This window comes from Molothrus ater, chromosome 1 (assembly GCF_012460135.2).
Source record: "Molothrus ater isolate BHLD 08-10-18 breed brown headed cowbird chromosome 1, BPBGC_Mater_1.1, whole genome shotgun sequence".
In the NCBI taxonomy this organism is placed as follows: domain Eukaryota; kingdom Metazoa; phylum Chordata; class Aves; order Passeriformes; family Icteridae; genus Molothrus; species Molothrus ater.
Window position 1 is genome coordinate 14,231,855 of NC_050478.2, and position 20,380 is coordinate 14,252,234.

Below are 20,380 nucleotides of genomic sequence, written 5' to 3' on the forward strand. Positions count from 1 at the left end.
GTAAACTCTATGACTTTTAAACGAAACACAGAAAGCAGTGGTATGCAATAGTGCAAGGGAGATTTGAAGTGGGAGATTAACATAATAGTATGTGGCTTTCTGGTTTGTCACTCTGACAGAAAGCAGGGATTTTGCTCTGTGTGTTCTTTACTCTGGATTTTCCCAGAGTAAATCTTGAACTTATAAATCTGATGGTGATATAGTGTATGGGGGTTTGGTTGTTTTGGTGGTTTTTTTTTTTTTAATTTCAATAGAATCAGGGCTCTTGTTTCTAACATCCAGAAGTGTCAGGATGACTTGTTACTAGAGATGAGTTCATAGTGGCTGCTAACATATTCTCCCAGTGTTCTTCCTTTGCTTGTCAGCGACTTTAAATAGAGAACCTTTGACACCTTCAGCACTGTCTTTGCCTGCAAAGCAAGCGAGGGAGGCAGGCAGGGTGACAGCTGAGCCCTCCGCCATCCTGCCCGGCGTTCTGCACACTTCTCTTCCAGGCCTGCTGGATGAATATAGAACACAAGTGTCAAGGATGACACCTTCTTTATAATCTCTGCAAAGCCAGCCTTTTCAGGGAAGAATTTGTTGACAGTTAAGAGATTCAAAGTCAATTTCAGTTTAAGCTCATATAGAAATAGGATTTTTTCTTCCACCTCATGTGATAATTGAAGACTAAACAGGCAGTGCCCTAGTCCATAACAAAGCATCATGAATACTGTCTTGAGACATGAAGTATTTGTTAGGTGAAAAGCTCTATTAATAACATTTGTTTTGTTATCTCTTGGAAAGCTTCTTTAGAGGTTTAATTCACTATTGATAGCACCTGTACATTGGTATATATTGTGGATGCTGTAGATTATGTTCTTAAAGCAGACTCATCTTTGAAAATCCCTTTTAAAAACAGGAATAGGAATGTTGACTTAGAGGAAAATGAATGCAACTCAATATAGCTTTGTATCTGGGATGACATAGGTGGTTAAGTCACATTTTCTTAAAGTACTGAAGTTGGCAGCTGCAGGACAGTTGATCCTTTTCTAAAAGGCAAAGCTCCAACTTACTACTGCATTTCAGTTCCCAGGAGCAATGGTTTGTATTTGTGCTGTGTTGGCAGGCTGATGCCTCCTGGTAAGATGTTAACTTGTCCTACTATTGTGCAAAGAAAGATTCATTGAAGACGTAATTATGCAACCCCTCAGTGAAAATGGCAAAATGGGATTAAAGCAGTGTATAATTTCTGGAATAGAATACACTGGCACAGAAGTAGTTGGTGAGCACCTGTGTTTCCCTGAATGCAGTAGGAAAATAGTAGGTATAAGGCTTTCAAAGGCCTTATTTAGGCTTTTAAATTGTTGCTTCAGGATAAACTAAGAGGAGCACAAGTTCTGTAGAAAGAATAAGAGAGAGAGAAATACTAGAAACACAGTGACAATGGGTATAGAAGTAGTATTTATTTCTGCCACTTTGAATCTGTTGATGACTTCTAGAGGAAAGAAAAGTAATTATAAGGAACTGAAGAGATATTCAAAGTACTGCACTTTTAGTGATTTGAGCAAGAAAGGTTTTCTGCTTGGTTCATCTCCTACTCACAGCAGCCCAGCTTCAACTTTTCATCAGCTGAGTGTCATGGCCAGTTTATTTTCAAATATCTCCAAGGATAGAGAGTCAGCAGCCTCTTTCAGCAGCCTGTTCCAATGCTTAACCACTCTCCTGGTGAAAAGTATTTGTCCTTGGTAAGATAGGAATGAGAGACACTGAATAATTGCTGGTACAAAAAAATGTGAATCCATCAGCATGTACTTAAGCTTCTCATGAATCAAGAACATGTGGATGTACAATAAGATTTTCATGCAAAAAATTGACATTTTAAAGGACCTTTGTGATACAGTGTTATCCTCAGGGATTGCTGCCCTCACAGGACCCCAAGAGTAAATGAAGTAACATACCTGAGTCTGTATTTGAGACTCCTTACATGCTAAATGTTAAGGAATAATTTTTCTATTATAAGAGGATTGTTTTTTTTTCCCATTGTGCTTCCAAGCATCTTATTCCAAATTGTCTTGGACTGGCAACTATTAAGATACTGAGCTGAATGTCTGATGGGGTAATAATGTCTTATATGATCCACTGAGCTAGAAAAGGTGATTATTTTCTGTGGAACTAAGGAAGAAACAGTTGACAGGAATCTTTCTTTCTACTATTCCATGCTACACCAGAAAATGTCACCTGTTTTTTGTTAAATTTCTAAGATTAGTGTTGCATTAATGCTGATATTTTCCATTTTCATTCCAAAGTACATATATCAAGTAAAACCTCAGGTATTTGTAGTTCAGCCAGTCATAAAAGGAGGAAGTTTATTTTACTTTTGGAGGGATAGAAAGAGCTCTTTCAAATTCCACTCATGTTTGGCTGATTCCTTAGAATTTAGTATAAAAGCATAAGAATTTGGTCACACAAGAGTTAAATGATACCCAGGAAGTCCCTGTATCCCAGTACTTTGCCTCTGTCACTGAGCAGTTGTGGCTCCCAAGGCTGGGATACCAGAACTGGGTGACCAAGTGTTCCCAGGGCTGTCTTCCAGACTTCAGGGATCTGCAGCTCAGAGGTTTCTTGAGACACTGCCTTTGTGCTCAAGTACAAAATACAATGTGTACACATATTCTGTTCTGGGCAATTTGTCCTGTTACTGATCATTTGGGGTATATTTACCTAATTCCAAAATACTACAAAATTTGAAGTATGCCATATACAAAAATGTCTTTTAGAGATTGGGTAAATGACTTTTGTATCAAGGAGCTGCTTTTGCATTTCAAGTGCCCAGGCCTGATTGCAGTGCACTGCAGTAGATCTGGCTCATTATGTCAGCATTTTATGGCACTCAGGTAAGCATGTTTACAAAGTAGCAGTAAACCTTTTTGATGTGCAATAACATTTCAGTAGTTAATGTAGTGTTCCACCATGTATTAAATTTTACCACTTCTGGGCAAACTTACAATAAGCAGAAGTGAAAGAAAGGGCTGTAGATGTTTATAAAATAGACTCTACTGGAATGAATTCAAGAACTAGTTTTACAGTGTATGTTTGGTCTTGCTGATGATGTGGTCAACAGTAAATTTTGAAATGTTTGCTTTTGCAGAAGATAAATTCTTAGTTTCTATGAATGTTAACACTTTTTTCAGGACTTTTTTGCTATCAGTCTTGTAGCTCCAAGTCCAAAAAGGAATAAAAGCATAATTCATACAGTTTCATGAAACTGCTTGGTCAACTTGACTAATTTCAATAAATATAACAGCCTACTACTGATAGGCTGTTTTTTTTAAGAGTTTGTATTTCATGTTAAAAGTATGTTGGAAATGCTATATTGATAGAGAAATTCTCTGTTATAAATAACTACTTCAGCCAATGTTAACTGATTATTAACTTCATAGATTTAGCTTTGTCAATGAAATCTGCATAGTTAGTCCTAATGTTTTTTGGGCTTGCAGTACAAAAACTCTAGGAGTTTGGCAAGCTGCTTAAACTTTCAAGAGGAGCTATTTTCTCATTTTAAAAATAGGATAGTACCTTGTCCATGCTAGTGTCTCCAGGGGTTTTGATGTCATATAATGTTTCCTGCACTGTATAAATATGAAATATATGTATGCTAAAAACATATGCTTGAGCTCCCAGATACTGGTGGTGAGTGTAGTTTGAGGGTGGTTGAATGCTGGATGGATGTTGGATAGATGAATCACTGAAAATGTAGTTTCCTTTTTCATGCTCTGCTGTTATAAGTAGTGCTTGGTAAAAAATGTCTAATCAATGACAAAGTTTATGGATTAGTTTTAAAGGATCTGAAAAAGAAGATTAAAAAACAAAAAATGCATCTAGAATCTTTATCAGCAATTTTCAGTACCACAGTAATAAAAGTAGTATATTTTTATACCAATTGCAAGTGCCTCTAGCATATTCAAGACCAGGTGTGTTTAGCATGCAAGCTGAACTGCTGTTACACATTTCAACAGCAGCATACCACAAATAAATCTCAAATATTTCACAATGTTGTTATAGATGCTATCATTGTCTTTAGCACTATGTGCTAAAATCCTGAAATTCAGAGCACAATATGCTGGCACAAGCAGGAGTTTTAGATGTAGTGTGACAATTAAAGTATTTCTTTTCTCTGATGTTGCTGAGCAGGTAATGATACCTACAATATTATAATCTCTAACCATTAGGATTCCTGGTATCATCTGTAGAGCTCCAAATACTTTGCTAGTTTTATTTGCCTTTTATAATCCCAAAGGAAGAAAGCTGCTGATGTAAGTTAAAGGAAATGTGAAGAATCAGTGCCATTTTCATTGTTGGGGTTTTTTTTCAAGATTTATTTTAGGCTATATATTCAGAAGAAACAGTGAAATGGCAGTGATAATTGCTGTATACTGTGTGCAACACTGAGCCTGAACAGAGCTGTTATCATTTCAAGAACATCTCAAGAGCCAGATATCTTTGAAGTCAAGTCTGGGTTTATTTTAAACATCATCTCTCTGGGTTTCTAAATAAATACAGGCCTAGTCATTTGCTTCTTATAGTGCCTGAGCATGTAGAAATGAGAACAAAAATGTCAGTGTGTATGGGGCTGGTCCCGGTCTGAGATTTTCTGTGCTAGGGGCTTATTTATATGGGTTGGAAAAAGAAATGAAACCAAACCAAATAACAAACCACCCCAACTCACCACCCCACATCTCTTGCCTGTAATTAGTCCTGAACAAGTCCTGCTTTGTACATCTTTTGAATCTGAAAAAATCTCAGTCCCAGCTTGGCCCTAAAATAATCAGCAGTGTAAATCACTATTGATATAGTTATTTCAACTGCTTTCAAATTCTTACCATGAAGACAGCTCAAGCTCTGACTGCTGGCAGCTACAGGATGCCAGGCATCTCCAGGGCTCCAGGTAGCTCTGGGCAAGGCCTGGAAGCAGCTGCTGCAGGGACCTGCTGTCAGACTGCTGTCCCAGCAATGATCCACCTGAGTCTTACTGCATCTGCTCCAGAGATGGTTTGTTCTAGTGCTGCTGCTGCAGTGCAAAGCCTTGCTCTTCATTCTCCACCCAGAAGATACAGCATGTGGAAACTAAATTTTCCTGCTGCAGGGTATATAAGCTGATAGAAGAGACAGAGGTATGTGAAGCCAGCAGTGACATATTAATATTTATTACCCAGAGCCTTGGTTCAGGCTAAGTCCCTGTGCCATAGCCCTATCTTTGTAGCAAACTTTCAAAATAATGTGCCTGTTAGTTTTTGCTCTCTGCTTTCTATGATAATGTGGATTCATAGAATCACAAAATGGTTTAAATTGCAACCTAAGGACCATCTAGTTCCAATAGAACCCTTACTGAGTGGGAATATCTTCCACTAGATCAGGTTGCTCAAAATCCTATCCATCCTGGTCTTGAAGACTTCAAGAGCACTTAAATGAATTGTGTTCTGGGGTACCTTATTAAGGTGTCCTGTTGGCATTATTAATTTGGTTATAGAATTAAACTTTATTTTTAGCCACAAGGAGACTTGAGTGGCACTGTGAAACCCAGAATGGGACAGGAGACCCTAAACTGTAACCCACAGCCATCAGCACTAGGGTGCTATGACTCAGTGAGGGGAATTGATTTTTGGTGCTGTAGAGAAGAGAGTGACAGCTGCACACTTGTCTGGTTTTAGGAATATTTTGTTTAGACTTACCCCACAAGTCCTACAGTGTTGACTGTGGTCTTCTGCTGGAAATTGTCTGTGGCTTCTCTACCTTCTGTAAGTGTAGATATGTGAATGAGGCTAAAGATCCAGAGACATCACCTATTGCTTAAGTTACACTGCAGAGGTTATTTTCTAGGAAAATATCAACAAAGATCTCTAGTAACTGACAGAAGATGTGCTGACTTACACATTAACATTTCTAGGTAATGAGATCTCTAGGGAAAATTTAATCTTTGGGAGGTTCTGGATGAACTGCAGCTAGTTTGATTAACTTTTTGTGTCCAAGTTAACTATTGCTGATTTTATACAGTTTAATTGCATGACTGCAGGACTTAAGTTCTCGGAATAATGTAACTGCAATTTCCTGGTCTAGCTAGCTTGTTTACTACATTTTTGTCCTAATTTCTCTGCTGTTGCATGTGCTTAGTGAGCATTTTTAGTGATTTTCATGTTGTAGCTCATGTTTACCTACGGCAGGCCTATTAAGCAAAGCGTTTTCGTTGTAAAGTGGAGCTGTGATGCCTCTTAGTATTACTGAGGGATTTTTTTTTTCCTTTTCTGGCAGGAAAGTCTTGAAGCAAATTTCCCTTGCAACTTTTTCTTTTTATTCTCTTTTTCTTTGGCCATCTCTTGAGTGCCAGTAAAATGGGTGGGTTTTTATGTTTCATTAGCATTTCTTATAAGGTCTGCCTTTAGACCAGTACCCATTTTCTAAATTGTACTTCTGTAGGGAGGGCTGCAAAAAAATCATGGTAACCAGATGCAGTATTTGTCTCTGGCCTGGAAAAGTGTTAGATTTAACAAAAGAAGCTAATAAAAATGTTCAAATTGACCCTTCTCATCATTTGGACTTCTTGGAGCTCACTCAATCACTCATTATTATCAGAGTTATTCACACAGAGGCAGAAGTGCTAGTGTTTCTCATAATCAGCCCTTGAGCCAGACATAATTTGCAATTTGAAGCATTGTATTTGGAAACAATAATGCATTAAAATGAACAGAGCAGGAATTAGAAGTATAGTTGTGGAGAGAGCGTGTTGCTGAGTAGCCATGGTTGAAACACTGTCTCTAAGGATCCTGAGTGGACACCAGTAATTAGAGGCACACAATGTAGTATTGTTCCCACCTAAATGGGTCCACAGTTTTTAAACTCCTCTGTGGAGTGTGGCAAATGTTGCCTACCTTGCTGCATGGCTGCAGGGCAGCTGTGGGCAGGTGGGGAGCACTGGGGTAAGGTGGTGTCACCTGTTTGGCACAGTGTGAGCCAGAGATAGGGGGCAGAACCTGGCCCCCAGTAGGACTGGGATGTGGGATTTTACTTCATAATAAAATTGCTTATGTTATAGAAGAATGAGCACATTTTACTTTAGATTGTCAGGAACTTGTTAATAGTAGCAGCGGTTGCTGCTGAGCATTTGGGAATTTTTTGTTATCCCTCTGTATGCTATTATGTATTGCATATTGTATGTATGCTTTTATGTATGCAGTCTGTGAGTTAACATACTGCAGGCCTTCACTCAGGTTTTTTCAGGAGCCTGCTTTTGGCTCTGTATGTGAGGCTTTATTTTGTTTTTTGCTATTTGTATTTACAATCTTTCAATTACTGTGTAGTATCTTACTGCCCAGTATTGCATTTTAGAACGGAGCGCTGCTGTCTTGAAGGGCACATGCTGTTTGAGAGGGGTGACAGGAGAATTTCTAAGTACATTAAATCACACTATAAAAGGATATGTGTCTGATTGAGATTATATATTTATAAAATACCTATTATGCAAAAATACTGAATTAGCTTAGTTGGTCACATGTATGAGCTACTGTCTTCAATGACAAGTAGCAGACGTTGTATCAAATTTAAACTTGAGGCAAGTAACTGTGGTCAATAACTACTCTCTTTTTTGAATGCATACATTACATTAAAGAGCTTTGGTCACAAACTTTAAAATGCTTAGACTGTTATGAAATGTCCATTAAAATGTCATGTACTACTTCTGTGGTTGCTCCCATCACTGATGACTGTTAACACAATTGTACCTACGCAGAAGATTTTTTATATTCCTGACTCCTTCAGGGATACCACAATTCCCAGTTTTACAGGTTTTGTCTGAATATGAATAATTTATGGTGACTTTTACTATGTTGTAGTGCTGCTTACTGAGTAGATTTGGACATCTCTGCTTCTTGCTGCCTTCTTTACAATAGTATCATTGTCAAATTTTTGAAAGTTTCTTTGAACTTCTCAGCCTGCTTTTCAACTACAGTGATTTGAAGTAGTTAGGGCTTTTTTTCTGATTGCTTTTCCTTTATTTATTTATTTATTAGAGCTGTCCGTGGCTCCAGCTAGCTTCAGGCAATCACGAGTAGCAATGCAAGAATATTATCTTCTGTTTAGAAATTTGCAAACAGATGGTCTTTCCATAAAAGAAATCTGTTTTTCAAAGTTCCACCATTTTATGCTGGAAGTAAATATTACAAATGTTTAAGTTGTGAAAAGAGAGCGACTTGGTGTGAATAATATTCTGCCTGTTGTGTCATGCCTTTCAGGAAATGTTATCAAAACTGTTTAGGAAAATAATTGAATTAAACCTCATGACATGTCTCTAGTTTGGCTTCATACCCATTTTTTTCGAAGTTGGGGTAGTGGTTCCCAAAGCCAGGCAGATTACATTTCACTGGCTGGAAGCAGCTATGGATCACATCTGTTGTCTGCACTTCTTTTCTGGAGGTTGGTGTGGGAATCACCGGTGCTGCTGCACATGAAGCACTGGGTCACCCTGTCTGTTCTTTTTGAGTAAACTTAGTTTGGTGAGATGTACCAGAACACCCCCTTGAATGGGGCTGAAAAACGGTATTTTAATGTTTGGAAAGTGATATGGAGGCTGCTGGGAGAACATGTGTGAATAGAACACAGAAGACCTTCACATGCTTTACGGTATTCAGGCCCAAGGTGGGCACTTCAAAGGGCTGGTAATTTGCAGTAACAGCCTCTTGGGTTCTTGTGCTTTAAATTTCTGTGTTTGTGGATAAGCATGTGAGTTTCTTTATTGCTTGAAGGCAAACATCACTGGCCTGAAGAGATACAGGTGTACCTTTTAGAGTTTTCTTAATTTTCATGAGTGACCTATGACCTTTTGTAATGTGCTTTTCTTGATTTGTGACAGTAGAGTTCTCCAGGAACCCTCCTGGCAGGGGTCCTCTGCTGGATGTTGCACCAGAAGGATTGCTGCTTTATCAGTTTTAACATTTGCAAGCAGATCCATGGAAAATGAAGTTATCAATGTCTGTTTTAATTATGCCCACAAGCTCCTGCATCAAGGTGCCTGCACATCAGTGCTTTTGTGTCATCTCAGGACAGTGCTGCTGCTGAGTCACTCCAGCAGTCACTCCACTCCCTCCCAACAAGTAGAATTGGATCTACTAATTTGATTATTAACATGTGATAACAGGCTATTTCTAGAAATCATTTGCCAATATAGAAATGTTTACACTTTAAAACATGTTTTTAAAAATAGCATTTGCGCAATTTTGCTTGGAATGGAAAGCTTCTAAACCTTTAGATCATCACTAAAGAGGGTGGCTTTTGTTTGTGTGCTGTATTTTTGTTTTTGTTTTTTTTTAGCAACAGAATAGTTTTGTGTGTCCCAATAATGTGTTGCAATATAAATCTCATGATTTTGCTGATACAGAAGGGTGAAAAAGAAATCATTGCAAAATCATTCAAGCAGTGTTTACATTAGGTGTGTGTCTGTGTGTGTGAATACTGTTTGCTACTAAGGGAAGAAGAGCATGCCTTGAAGCTAGAAAACTGACAAAATAGCTCAAGACACTTACCAATTGTTAATTTTTAATGATGGTCTTTTTTCTATTAAGGAACATAATGCTACTGAAGTTGTCTCAATCAATTTTTGTGTTTTTTTCATTAATCAACTAATGCATGTTTCTTCTGTAGCTCTTTATTCTAATGAAATATGTGGATGATTTGGCAGACGACAATGATCTCATCAGTAACGCATCAGAGTCAAATCCTTTTAGCAGATTACACATGTATTATTTTTGTTGCATCAAGGATGCTGACATATATTCTTTTAAACTGAATCTACATTTGAGATAACTTCTAAATGTGGAATTTCTGTGGTTACTCATGTATCCTTCTTGCTTCACTTGTCCTATCTGTACTTCTATCTATTTTTGCAAAATCATTTACATATTCTTTATGTCTACATGTGTACTTTATGTACATTTCACATATTTTTTTATATATATTGCATCATATTGTAGCTTGAGCCTGTTCTTTAAATGTTCTGGTAAGCTGTCTTCTCTGTCGAGCCTCATACTGTTCATTTGCTCTGATGCACTGGCCCAAAGCCACTGAAGGCACTTGTTAGTCAGTGCCTCTCTGTTCAGCATGATAGACTTTGGATTAGGTCACCTCCTAGTTGGTGGCAGTCATTCAAGTAAGTAAGCTTGAAAGTGAGCCAGCTGACAGAGAGCTTTGGACATTCATTTTAGTTTGATTAGATTATCCAAAGTTCATGAGATTTCCTATTTGAGGGTCAAGCTTACGGCATACAGGTCTGTGTTCTCATCTTTTTATTAATAATAATGTGAAAAACCAGTATCATGGGGTCTGAGGATGGGCCTTTCCTCTAATATGACCTGGCTGTTACATATTAGAATTCACACATTTAGAAGATGGTCCTCTTACAATTTTTAATTTCTTCACTTACTGTGATTCCCGTTGTTGGCTGAATTTAAGAATTAAGTCTGTGGATCTGTAAATAGGACTTTGAGCATTAACACTTATCTTGAAACTTTGTCCAATCCTTAATGTAAAAGGAGAATTAAGGAGATATAAATTAAGTAGAACTCTGGAATATCTTGGCAATTAGAGTGAACAAGATTTCAGCTGCTCTCTTTCATCAATTTCTCACACTCTTGGACAGACAGGGTATTTTTAATTTACAACCTGTATTTCAGTTAGTCATAGAAGTTTTTTCTTTGCTTGTGCAGCTACAAAATAAAATTAAACTACTTTTTAGCTATACTTTTTCTAACAGGGTTTAAATGAGAGAGCTGCTGAATAAACAAGCTGTTACATGAAGTAAACATTGTTAGAATTATGGAGAGATTATTCTATAACCATGCAATTCGTGTCCTCAACGAAGTATTAAGCTATATCTGTGAAAGGATATTTTTGAACAGAATGGTAATTTTTTTATTACTTGGGTTTTGAAGGAAAATGTGCACTTCTTTTTTTCTCTTTTATTTTCTACTCTGAGTAATAATAATCTGTGCTCTGCTTCTAAGAATTGAGATTGAGGCAAGTGGTGCCCACAGGTCAGTGTTGTGCTTCTGTAGCTGCAGATGCTTCGGAGTAGCTGGTATAGCTCAAGCTATATCCAAAGAACAGAACTGTTTTCCTCATGAATTTAGTGACTTGGTGAGGCAGCTGTGTGTGTAATTTGGTTGCACATCAGGTACTGGCTTGTGTCTGTGCATTGGTGTGTTCTGCAGTGATTTAGGCTGGGCTTTTATTACTCGTAGTCAAATTGTTGGCACCAAACACAGCAAAAGAAAAGAGCTTGGGATTAGATTCTCAACACTGTCTGAACATCAGTGCCACAGATACTCCTTTTCTGCATGGTTTTGGGTTTTAATTACAAAATCAGTAATTTCTACCTTTGTTTTTAAGCACTGTCCTCCTTTTCAGTAATGCAAGGAGTGTTGCTGTGCAGATGCTGAGCGATGGAGTTCTCATGTCTGTATCTGAAGGAAAGTTGTCATTTCATTTACATTTGTAAGAGCTGCAACAAGTATCCCAGCAGCCAGCCCCCAGCAGTGAGAATGAGACCATCTCAGGTTCAGACAAGTGCTCGAGGCACTCTGTAAGCAGCTGCACACAGCAGAGACCTGCGCCTGTGTCTGGGGAGGGAGCAGCGAGGGCCAGGATCACAGCACTTGGCGGTGTCCTCAAGGCCTTGCACAAGTCTGGAGTCTGTCTGACACAGCACAAATGGGTGGTGATTTCTGCTTTACAAGGGAGATATCTTTGATTGCACTTGGCAAGTCTCAGTCTTAGGCTGTTCCCAGTCACTTCAGTGGAAGAGCTTATTACGTGGGTGTGCCAGGTCTTTCAATATATGGATTATGGAAAAAATAGTATTGGAAGCAGTAAGGTTCCAAATTTGCCTTGGGTCATGTATGGTACATACATCCTAATTCCATCTCTCCTTCATTTGAGTACCTGAGCAGTAAAGGAGGAAGATTCACAATGGTGCAAAGCTTTGGTGGTTTGCAGGGAAGGTGTCAAACACAAAATGTTCATGGGGCAAGTCGGGGACTGGAGGAGTTGCCCTTGTAAGGAGGTGAAATTGTCACATAGGTAAGCCAGATCTTTGCATTGAACCACTGCATTCAATTTAGGGTGTTGTACATACCAGGAGTGATTCTGGGGACCTGACACAGGCTTTTGACTCACAAAACTAAACAAGGGCCACCAAACAGCAACAGAAAGGGCTTTACCTCTGGCTGTGGAGACAGTGCACAGTAACTTAGGGATGTGTTTTTGGTGGTTTGAAGGGATATTGCTCTGTTGCTTGGGATATTGCCCTTTCTGTTGCTGTTTGGTGGCCCTTGTTTAGCATAGGTTGCTTGAATTTCAGTGGTCTGAATAGTCTTATTTCTAAGTGTCCTGTTTAGATTAATGTTCATGAATATGAAGCATCATTTATATGAGTAGGAAATGTCTACCTGAAGAAATTAGGACAGGTGATTTTCAATAGCTTGACACCAGTGTATTCATACCCAAGTACAGCTGAGAGAGTTTTAATGGTGTGCCTTAGGATTGCTGGATGTTGTATTTCTGTAGTTAAACTTAGCTTGATTATGACTGTTAAATAAATAATTTATAAATGTCTGCTGTAAATTTGGTGGAGAGGATGCTGATTTGGGCTGTGGGTTTCGTTGTGACTGTAAATCATACCTCATGAAGCAAACACTTATAATAGAAGTAAATAACAAACACAGTTATTGCTAGCAAGAGTAATCTTACCAAAGATGTAGAATGATGTTTGTAGTGGAGAGTGTTGACTGCCCCTACAGAAATAAAGGAGGGATGTGGGGGAGTACAAATGTCTCTCCATCACAGTTCTTTTCAGCACCTTTCTCAATTGCTTGGTGGCTCTCTCAGCATCTTCTTGAGATGCTAGCTTGGCATCTTCTCAAAGCTTTGTGACTGTTAAGCCACAATGACCACAACTGTGCCTTGTGCCAGAAACACGAAGCCACAGTCAGGGAGGGGGGAGGATGGTGTTTGTTTTTCCATGCTCCAGTGTAGGGACAGTGTGGTTAACGTTGCTGAACTTGTTACAGGCAGTGGTGATTGTGGCAAATAGATCACTTCTGCGGGTGACAAATCCAGAGAAGGCACCTGTGCAAGACCACCATGGTTCCTACTCTGCCAGGCTGTCCACTGCTGGGATGACCACTGAGCTTGCCAGAGATGGGCACTGGGAAGGCTCCAGTCAGAGTGGGAACAGTGTGGCCACCCCCTGAAATGTCTGGGAAAGAACCTGAGCTGTCTTCCAGAGACTTTTATCAGGATGGTCCTCAGGGGCAGAAGGAACATTAATTCCCAGATGATTGGAAGAAAACCCTGAAAGAGAAGAAGGGTTGATGCCACAACTTGCTCATGACTGAAAGCAAACTGAGCCCTGGTGCTGCTGCAGGTGCTCCCTGTGTGGTGCCACCTCTGCCTCTGTGGGAATGCACAGGAACTCTGTGTGCTCTGGACCTGCCTGGCTGGATCTGCAAATTCAAACCTTTGAATTCTGCTGGGTTTGCATTACATGTTAGCATTAGAAATGCTCTCCTCACAATCATGCAGCCTGACCAGACATTTACTAGATTGCTTACAATGATTATTAGAAATTTCCTGTGTACTTTATTTTTTTAATAAGGTATTGATTTCACTATATATCTGTTCACACTTGCAATGAGTTGATTTATGGTGGCAGAAATTCTGTTTTGCTGCCAAAACCTAATGGGCAATAACTAATTCAATTTTTTTCTTCCCCCCTCTTCCCCCCATTTTTTTTTAAACAACTTTTTTTTTTTTTTCAAGAATAAACTGGGTACTCCAAAGTTTGATTCCTTTGCTTTATGTGACATTTTAAATGGGTTGAGGAAGAACAGTAGACTGAAGCAAATGTGGGCATCCCAGAGATGCTGTGCTAGAGTGACACATATGCTGCTTGTCTCCTCACAGCTCTGCATGTTCTGTAGGTCAGACCCATGCTGCCACCTCAGGCACTGTGTGTCAGGGTAAAGTGGCTCAGTTCCACTGCTTTTCTGCCAAAACTCCTCTCCAGTCTAGAGGTTTTAGGGCTATTTTAAATTAAACAATCTCTTCTGTCTGGTGTACAACATCCAGAACTTGATTTGAATCTCTTGTGTCAGATATGTAAATGCTTTGTATAATGGTTTTGATTACTCTCTAATAAATAGGTGGATGTTTTAAAAGATGCATGTTGGTGTTTTGAATTTAAGTTTCACATATAACGTTATGAAGTCAGAGACTTTAACTCTGTACCCTATTTTGCATTTCTTGACCCCATCATGTCCTCTGCCTATCCCTTTTTCAGGTGGTTATTAATAAACAGTTTTAGTTTTCAGATGCCTGAATTTCTTTGGAAATGAGCAATCTGTGTGGAGAATGGGCAAACAGTTTAAAGCTTATTTACATGCTCCTATGCTGTATTTTTGTGTTTTGGTTTTAAAGAGCTGCCCTAAGAGCTGTAAACATCATTGCACAATATAAATAATATCTCTTGATTGAATGGCCAGAAATTAATCATTCTGTGGGGCTGCTGTGTGGTGTACTTCAACACACACAATGGCTTTGTCCTAGAATCAAAAGGAACCAATGGGAAAATATTATAAATCCCCGGTGAACTCAAAATATTTTCAAGATGTTACATTAACAGGTCAGAAGGAAGCTTTAAGAACTCTGTGGTTTATTTCACTGTCCATGAGCATTTGTGGTGTCCTGTTGGCACTATTGCTAGACATGTTTGGTTGCAAGTCTCAGTGCTTTAATTTCACTTTTGATGTGAACCTGAGTGTGAAGTGCCACAGTGTCAGTCAGCTCTCAAATCAGCATTTGATATAAAAAAAATAAAATTCTTGCTGCTTTTGTTGTGATAAATGATGCCGCATTTAACTGGTATATATACTGTTTAACAGACACGTGTTAGCCCTTCTGCCTTAAATAGAAAATTTTCATCTAAAGTTTAGATCTATTTAAAGGTTATATTAAAGTGTTTGTTTGGTTCGCTCTGTATGAAAGTCATTCCTTCCAGAATAGGTCAGAAATATCTTAAGAAATAGGAATTATTTTGTCCTAATAATAACAACTGAGTATCTCAAATGCCAAATTCTTCACTCCCTGAAAGTTTAAAGAAAACAGTGGAATGTGCAAATATGGAAGAAACTTAATAAATTTGAAATGTAGCCTTTAGAGGGGGAGATGTGAAGAGGGCAAACCCTGGGTTGGCAGCCACAGTCTCTGTCTGGGGCAGCCCAGACAGCTCCATCCCTCCATTCACCCTCCCACACTGGAACACCCTTGGGGAAAGAGTCATGAGTAATGAAGTTTAAATAAGAACCCCTGGTGCTGAAAAGGAATAAATTGACGGTTTTGATGGTGTCCTCTGTGGGGTGAAATGGCCCTTGTGGGATGTGGAGGCTGGTGCTGCCCTGGGAGCTGTCAGACCTGCAGCTCCCTCTCTCCTCTCCAAAGTGGGGAAGCTTTTGCTTAATGCAAAGCTGAGCTGTGTCCTTGAGCACAGATGCTGTTCTAAAACATTGTTTGACTGTCTCTTTAAGAATAGTGGCCCCAAAATCATGGCATAAAGGAGAGATGTGGTCCAATTATTATTTTTTTGTCTGTTGTGTTCTTCAGTGAGGAATTCTATAAACTTTTAAGAGGAGTGAAATGAAAATAAAAATTAAAAAAACTTATGTAAAAAAACCAACAACCTGGAAGCAGCCTGAAAATACTAAAAAATGAGATTCTGAGGTCTTTGCACTTTCCCTTCCTGGTTTCCCAGCAGTCCTTCTTGGAGAACTCTCTTTGTCTTGGAAGAAGGAAAATACAGTTTTGTTCATGTCACAAGTTAGATTCTTTTTTTGTGTGTTATTAACAGGTTTGGCAAACATCGCAAAGATGACAAGAGTGAGAAAACTGGTAAAATAAAAGTGCAGGAAGCTCTTACTTCAGAAGAGGAGAGAATACGAATGAAGCAAGAACAGGAGAGGTAGACTTCAGTATTTGCTTAAACCTTGATAGACAGAGTTTGTTTTTTAAATTAAATAACTGAAGTTCAATTTCCACTGATGAAATTTTCCACATGTTGATATGTTTATATTCTTTAAATAACAGGAAAAAGCTGGACTTATTTTGGACATTAGTATGAACAGCTCCTTTGGCTGTGTTAAGCATCTTTTATAGACGCAGAGCTCCCTTTCTTATTGAGGAGAATGAAGTAATAAAATGAAATGCTTTCTCTATATAGTCTATAACTGATTTTATTGACATTTTCAGAAAACAAATATTTATATAGAATGAAGTATGTTTTGTATTTTTCTTCAGAGTTTTGCATATCTAGATTTTTCATTGATAAATTTAGGAGAAACATAAAAAATGTGCTTACCAGTATATTTGTCACTGGAGTTCAGTCTATTTATGTGCCATGCAATCTGTTTATGGAATGATATATATATATATATATATATTAAACTGCTAATTGTAAAAATGAGTGGTGAGCACCTCTATTTTTCCTTGTCAGCTTCTCTTAACATAAAAAAAAACCCTATATAATATATATGTCGTATGCTCTTCTCAATATTTCCAGTCTACTTTTCATCCTATCTCTTGTAGTTCTACAAGAACAATTTGGGGCCTAGACTCTGGTGTCTCTCAGATCAATTTAATCAAAATCTTGAAAAGTATAGGTTACCAGTTAACTTAAACTGGGAAATACGAGTTGAGAGACAGCCTCTTTGACATAACTTCAGAAAGGAGACAAACTTTACAAAGTTTGATTGCTGAATGGTAAATAGATTCAGACACATTTAGCAGTGAAAGTGAACTATGCATTAGAATTATTTATCTAAAAATCATGCTATAGCTCACCATAAATTTAGGATTGATGCAGAAACTCTGGAGGGAAATTTTCTTGTCCTTGTAGAGGAGATATCACTAATTAGAGATCATTAGTCATAATGGTCTCTAATTACCACCTCTATGCACCTTGGTCTTCTGCAAATAAGAACAGAAGTTCATGAATAGTGGCTTCATCATTAACAGCTTAATAGAGAATATTAGAGCCACTGTATAATAGAGAGCCACTGTAGCTCTTCTGTAGACTCCTTAGTTAAACCCTAAAAGGGTTTGCTTTCAGTTCTTTTAGGGTTGAGTGATTTGCAGTAAAGATGGGGTGGGAGTGTGTGTTTATTGGTTTGTTATTGTCAAACTCCAGAAACGTTATCATTTATGAACATCTGTTTAGATTATGTAATGGGAATTTTTTTACTCTTTAGTAGATATAAATTGATGTAAATTTATATCATAAATTGATGTAAAAATTTATTCTTGTCTTTGTCCATCCATTCTGATTGTAGAAGGTGGCTGGATTACAGTGCCTGGATGTTTTTTTCTAGTCTGATTGGTTTTTATTTTTTCTTTTTTAACAAAAGTGAGGCAGGGTCATTAAATTTGTTCCCGTTTTTATAAGTAAAGTGCTTGCAGATTAAATGGTAAAGAGGAAGGCTGGAACTGAAGGAAATAAGTGATGAGGGTTTTTGTGCAGCCAACTTCCCTTTTCATGGATGGAGCGGCCACAGAGCTCATGCCAGGGGTGCAGAGCCATGGAAAGCTGCCTTGGTTGCTCTGCCCAGCTCAGGGCAGGGGATGGTTGGCCAGACAAGCACCACTCTGTGCCCTGGCTTCACACACTGCTGAGCCCCAGCTGGCCCTTAGGGTTTCTTAGGAACACGAGGTCCCCAGAAAATCAGCCGTGTACATTTATAAAAAGAAGAAAGACTTGACGCCTGGGTTAGTAACGTTTTCTCTCTCTTCATTCTCTCTCTCTGTCTCTCTGTGTCTCTCTGTCTCTCTCAGTAAGAATGGTCAGAGTATAGACTGTCCATGTGATGGTGTAAGAGAGGTTGCAATAGTCACGCTGGGTACCAAGGTAGAATTATGAAATTATTTGTATAGCCCCCAATGCATGGAGCAAATCCTAATCCCTGTCCATCAAGTTATGCTAACCAATTTGAATCTTTCCTGGAATCTCACTCCTCATGTGTCATAAAAACAATTTTATATGTTCACTGAAACTGCAGAAAATGCATGTGCCAGAACTTCATAACAGCTTGATGTTACAGTAACATGGGTCCTTATCCTCCCATTATTCTCTTTCCCTGTGTATTTGCTTTCCTTTGTGTTATGTCTATAAGAGAATGCAACTTCTTTGGGGTAGTCGCATGTACAACTAATAAAAGATAATAAAATAGCAACCCAATGTGTGAGGTGCTTCCTTATGTTTCTAAAAAATTCAGATGTTGATTTGGTCCATAGAGACTAAATGTTTTTGCAGTTAGATTGCAGAGTTTCCTTTTGATCCTGTAAAATAATGATGTTAGATACATGCTGTTAATGAAGAGTACTCTTGCAAATTAACTGAACAATCCCTCAAAATGTTTACTAGGAGACAGAGTGAAATATTACTGTCAGTGTTGGCTCATAATGGCTGCTATTTTAACTTTGTTTTCTGTGGGTTTTTGTCTTCTCAATTTTTTTGGCAGTGCAATTCACTTGTTCTATTTTACTTGGTATTTGATACTATGTACCTCTAAAATGATGCAATGCTTTGGGGAAATAGGTTGGATTTAATGAATTTACTATGTATGAGAGGCTAGGAGCAAAAATCCTTAGGGGGGTCAGAGAACAAGTGAACAGTCCATTAAAAAATCAATCATGCCCACAATTTTATGGAATTATTAATTTTAATAGTATTTTGCTTACAATAGTATTTTCTTTAAAACCTAGAATTTATATGGATTATGAGACAAATAAGAAAAATGCTCTTCAGTTTACCATGATCAAATTAATAAAATGGCCTTTCATAAATATATTATTAATAATAATTTCTTGATTCTGTGATTCTTTGATTAAGGAGTGTATCTCTTAAGCTACATCCTATATATGTTGGATATATATGTATATGGTGTGTGTTAACTGAGAATCTTAAAGTAATTTTGAATGAAAAAGGAAGTTATCTAGTTGAAAATACAGCCAGCTTTCAATGACAAGGAATACTGAAACAATTAGGGGTGTACTTGATGAGACCACCCACTAGTCTTACAAAAAATTCTGTAAAATACTTGCTATTTGTAAATCCTCCAAATGTTGGAACAACAGTTCATCCAAGGCCATAGAACATTGCCCCATGTCACTATGCTTTGACACTGGTTTACTGCACAAAAACAAGTCTGCTTGCATGATCCTTGAGTATCTGCCAAGCACTGATCTTAAAATCTGGCTGGGCTCTGCTGTGCTGTTAGAAAGGGCTCTCCCCAGCAGTGGCACCAGTCAAAAACTTTGAGGCAAGACTGGGCAATAGGATTTCTGACTGTGGCCTTGAGTGTCCTAAGAAAGAGTCTTGAGGAAGCTGAATAAGAACCAAGTTCAGTTAGCTCTGGTCCTGTGCCAGATCACAGCTGTTTTTCATATATGCTAATTTGGAGCCCCTCTTTGCTGTGTGGTCATCTTGTCTGCCTATTGCTGGACTGCTCAAACTGGGCACCACTGAGATGCTACATTCACATGGATGGGCTGAGAAAACAGCCCTGGGTCTTTGTGGTTTTGTTACAGAAGGTCTTTTATCAACTCCAGAGTCTCCTGAGGTACCTATGGTTTGCACATCTTGCTGAGATCTCTTGGATTTTGCAGACTGGAGATGTATGGAATATCTTGAGCTTTTAGAGATGCTTCCAAATGCTTATAGTTTTACACAGGCATTGCAATGTTGGATAGACTTAAAAGGAGATTTTGAAACTTTTGTCAGTGACCAAGAAGAATCAGTTAATATGGATGGTCACCTTGTGCTGTGCTGCTGCATTTAAACCTCTGGAAGCCCACAGAGCTTTCCAATCCAGAAACCCTCTACATCTGGTCTTTGGGGGCCTCACAGAGTAGGTTTGCTCAATATTTAGCCAGTGTGTCCATTGATATCCTGCAACCTGATTGCCCTGAAATGTTTTCTGAATTCTTCAAGGCCCTTTAGTGTAGTCTTTCTTAGGAGATAAAAAGACAGAATTGCTCAAAATCCCTACTGCTTTTGTCTTCTGGTTGTTATTGGCGGTCTTTGCTGGAGAGAGACATAGCTCCAAACAGCAGGTGCCAATATCTTTATTTCTCCCTCTTCCATACCCTTGCATTTTTCCTTCAATTTTGTTTTTTGATGTTTTGAGCTTCTTTTTTTTTTAATTCTTTTTCTTTTCATTTCAACTTTGTGTTCATTACAAAATATATTGTCAGCAAATACAAAACCTTTGCCTGTGGTCTTCCCTTCTTTAGCACAGGCATGTGCAGTTCT

The 20,380-nt window shown here is 38.4% G+C and overlaps 1 protein-coding gene across 11 annotated transcripts in view; it reads left to right on the plus strand.

Moving 5' to 3' along the window:
- Positions 1-20,380, plus strand: part of PARD3 (par-3 family cell polarity regulator) — a 452,341-nt gene that overhangs the window by 311,545 nt on the left and 120,416 nt on the right. For 7 of the 11 annotated variants that reach the window (XM_036401877.1, XM_036401886.2, XM_054514473.1 and 4 more), the window contains one exon: positions 15,926-16,036. The exons of 3 other annotated variants lie outside the window; for them this stretch is intronic. In XM_036401877.1, the coding sequence (XP_036257770.1) occupies positions 15,926-16,036 (111 nt within the window). Of the gene's footprint in view, positions 1-15,925; positions 16,037-17,901; positions 18,905-20,380 lie in introns of those variants that run through there. One more of the 11 variants, XM_054514487.1, reaches the window with a different exon arrangement.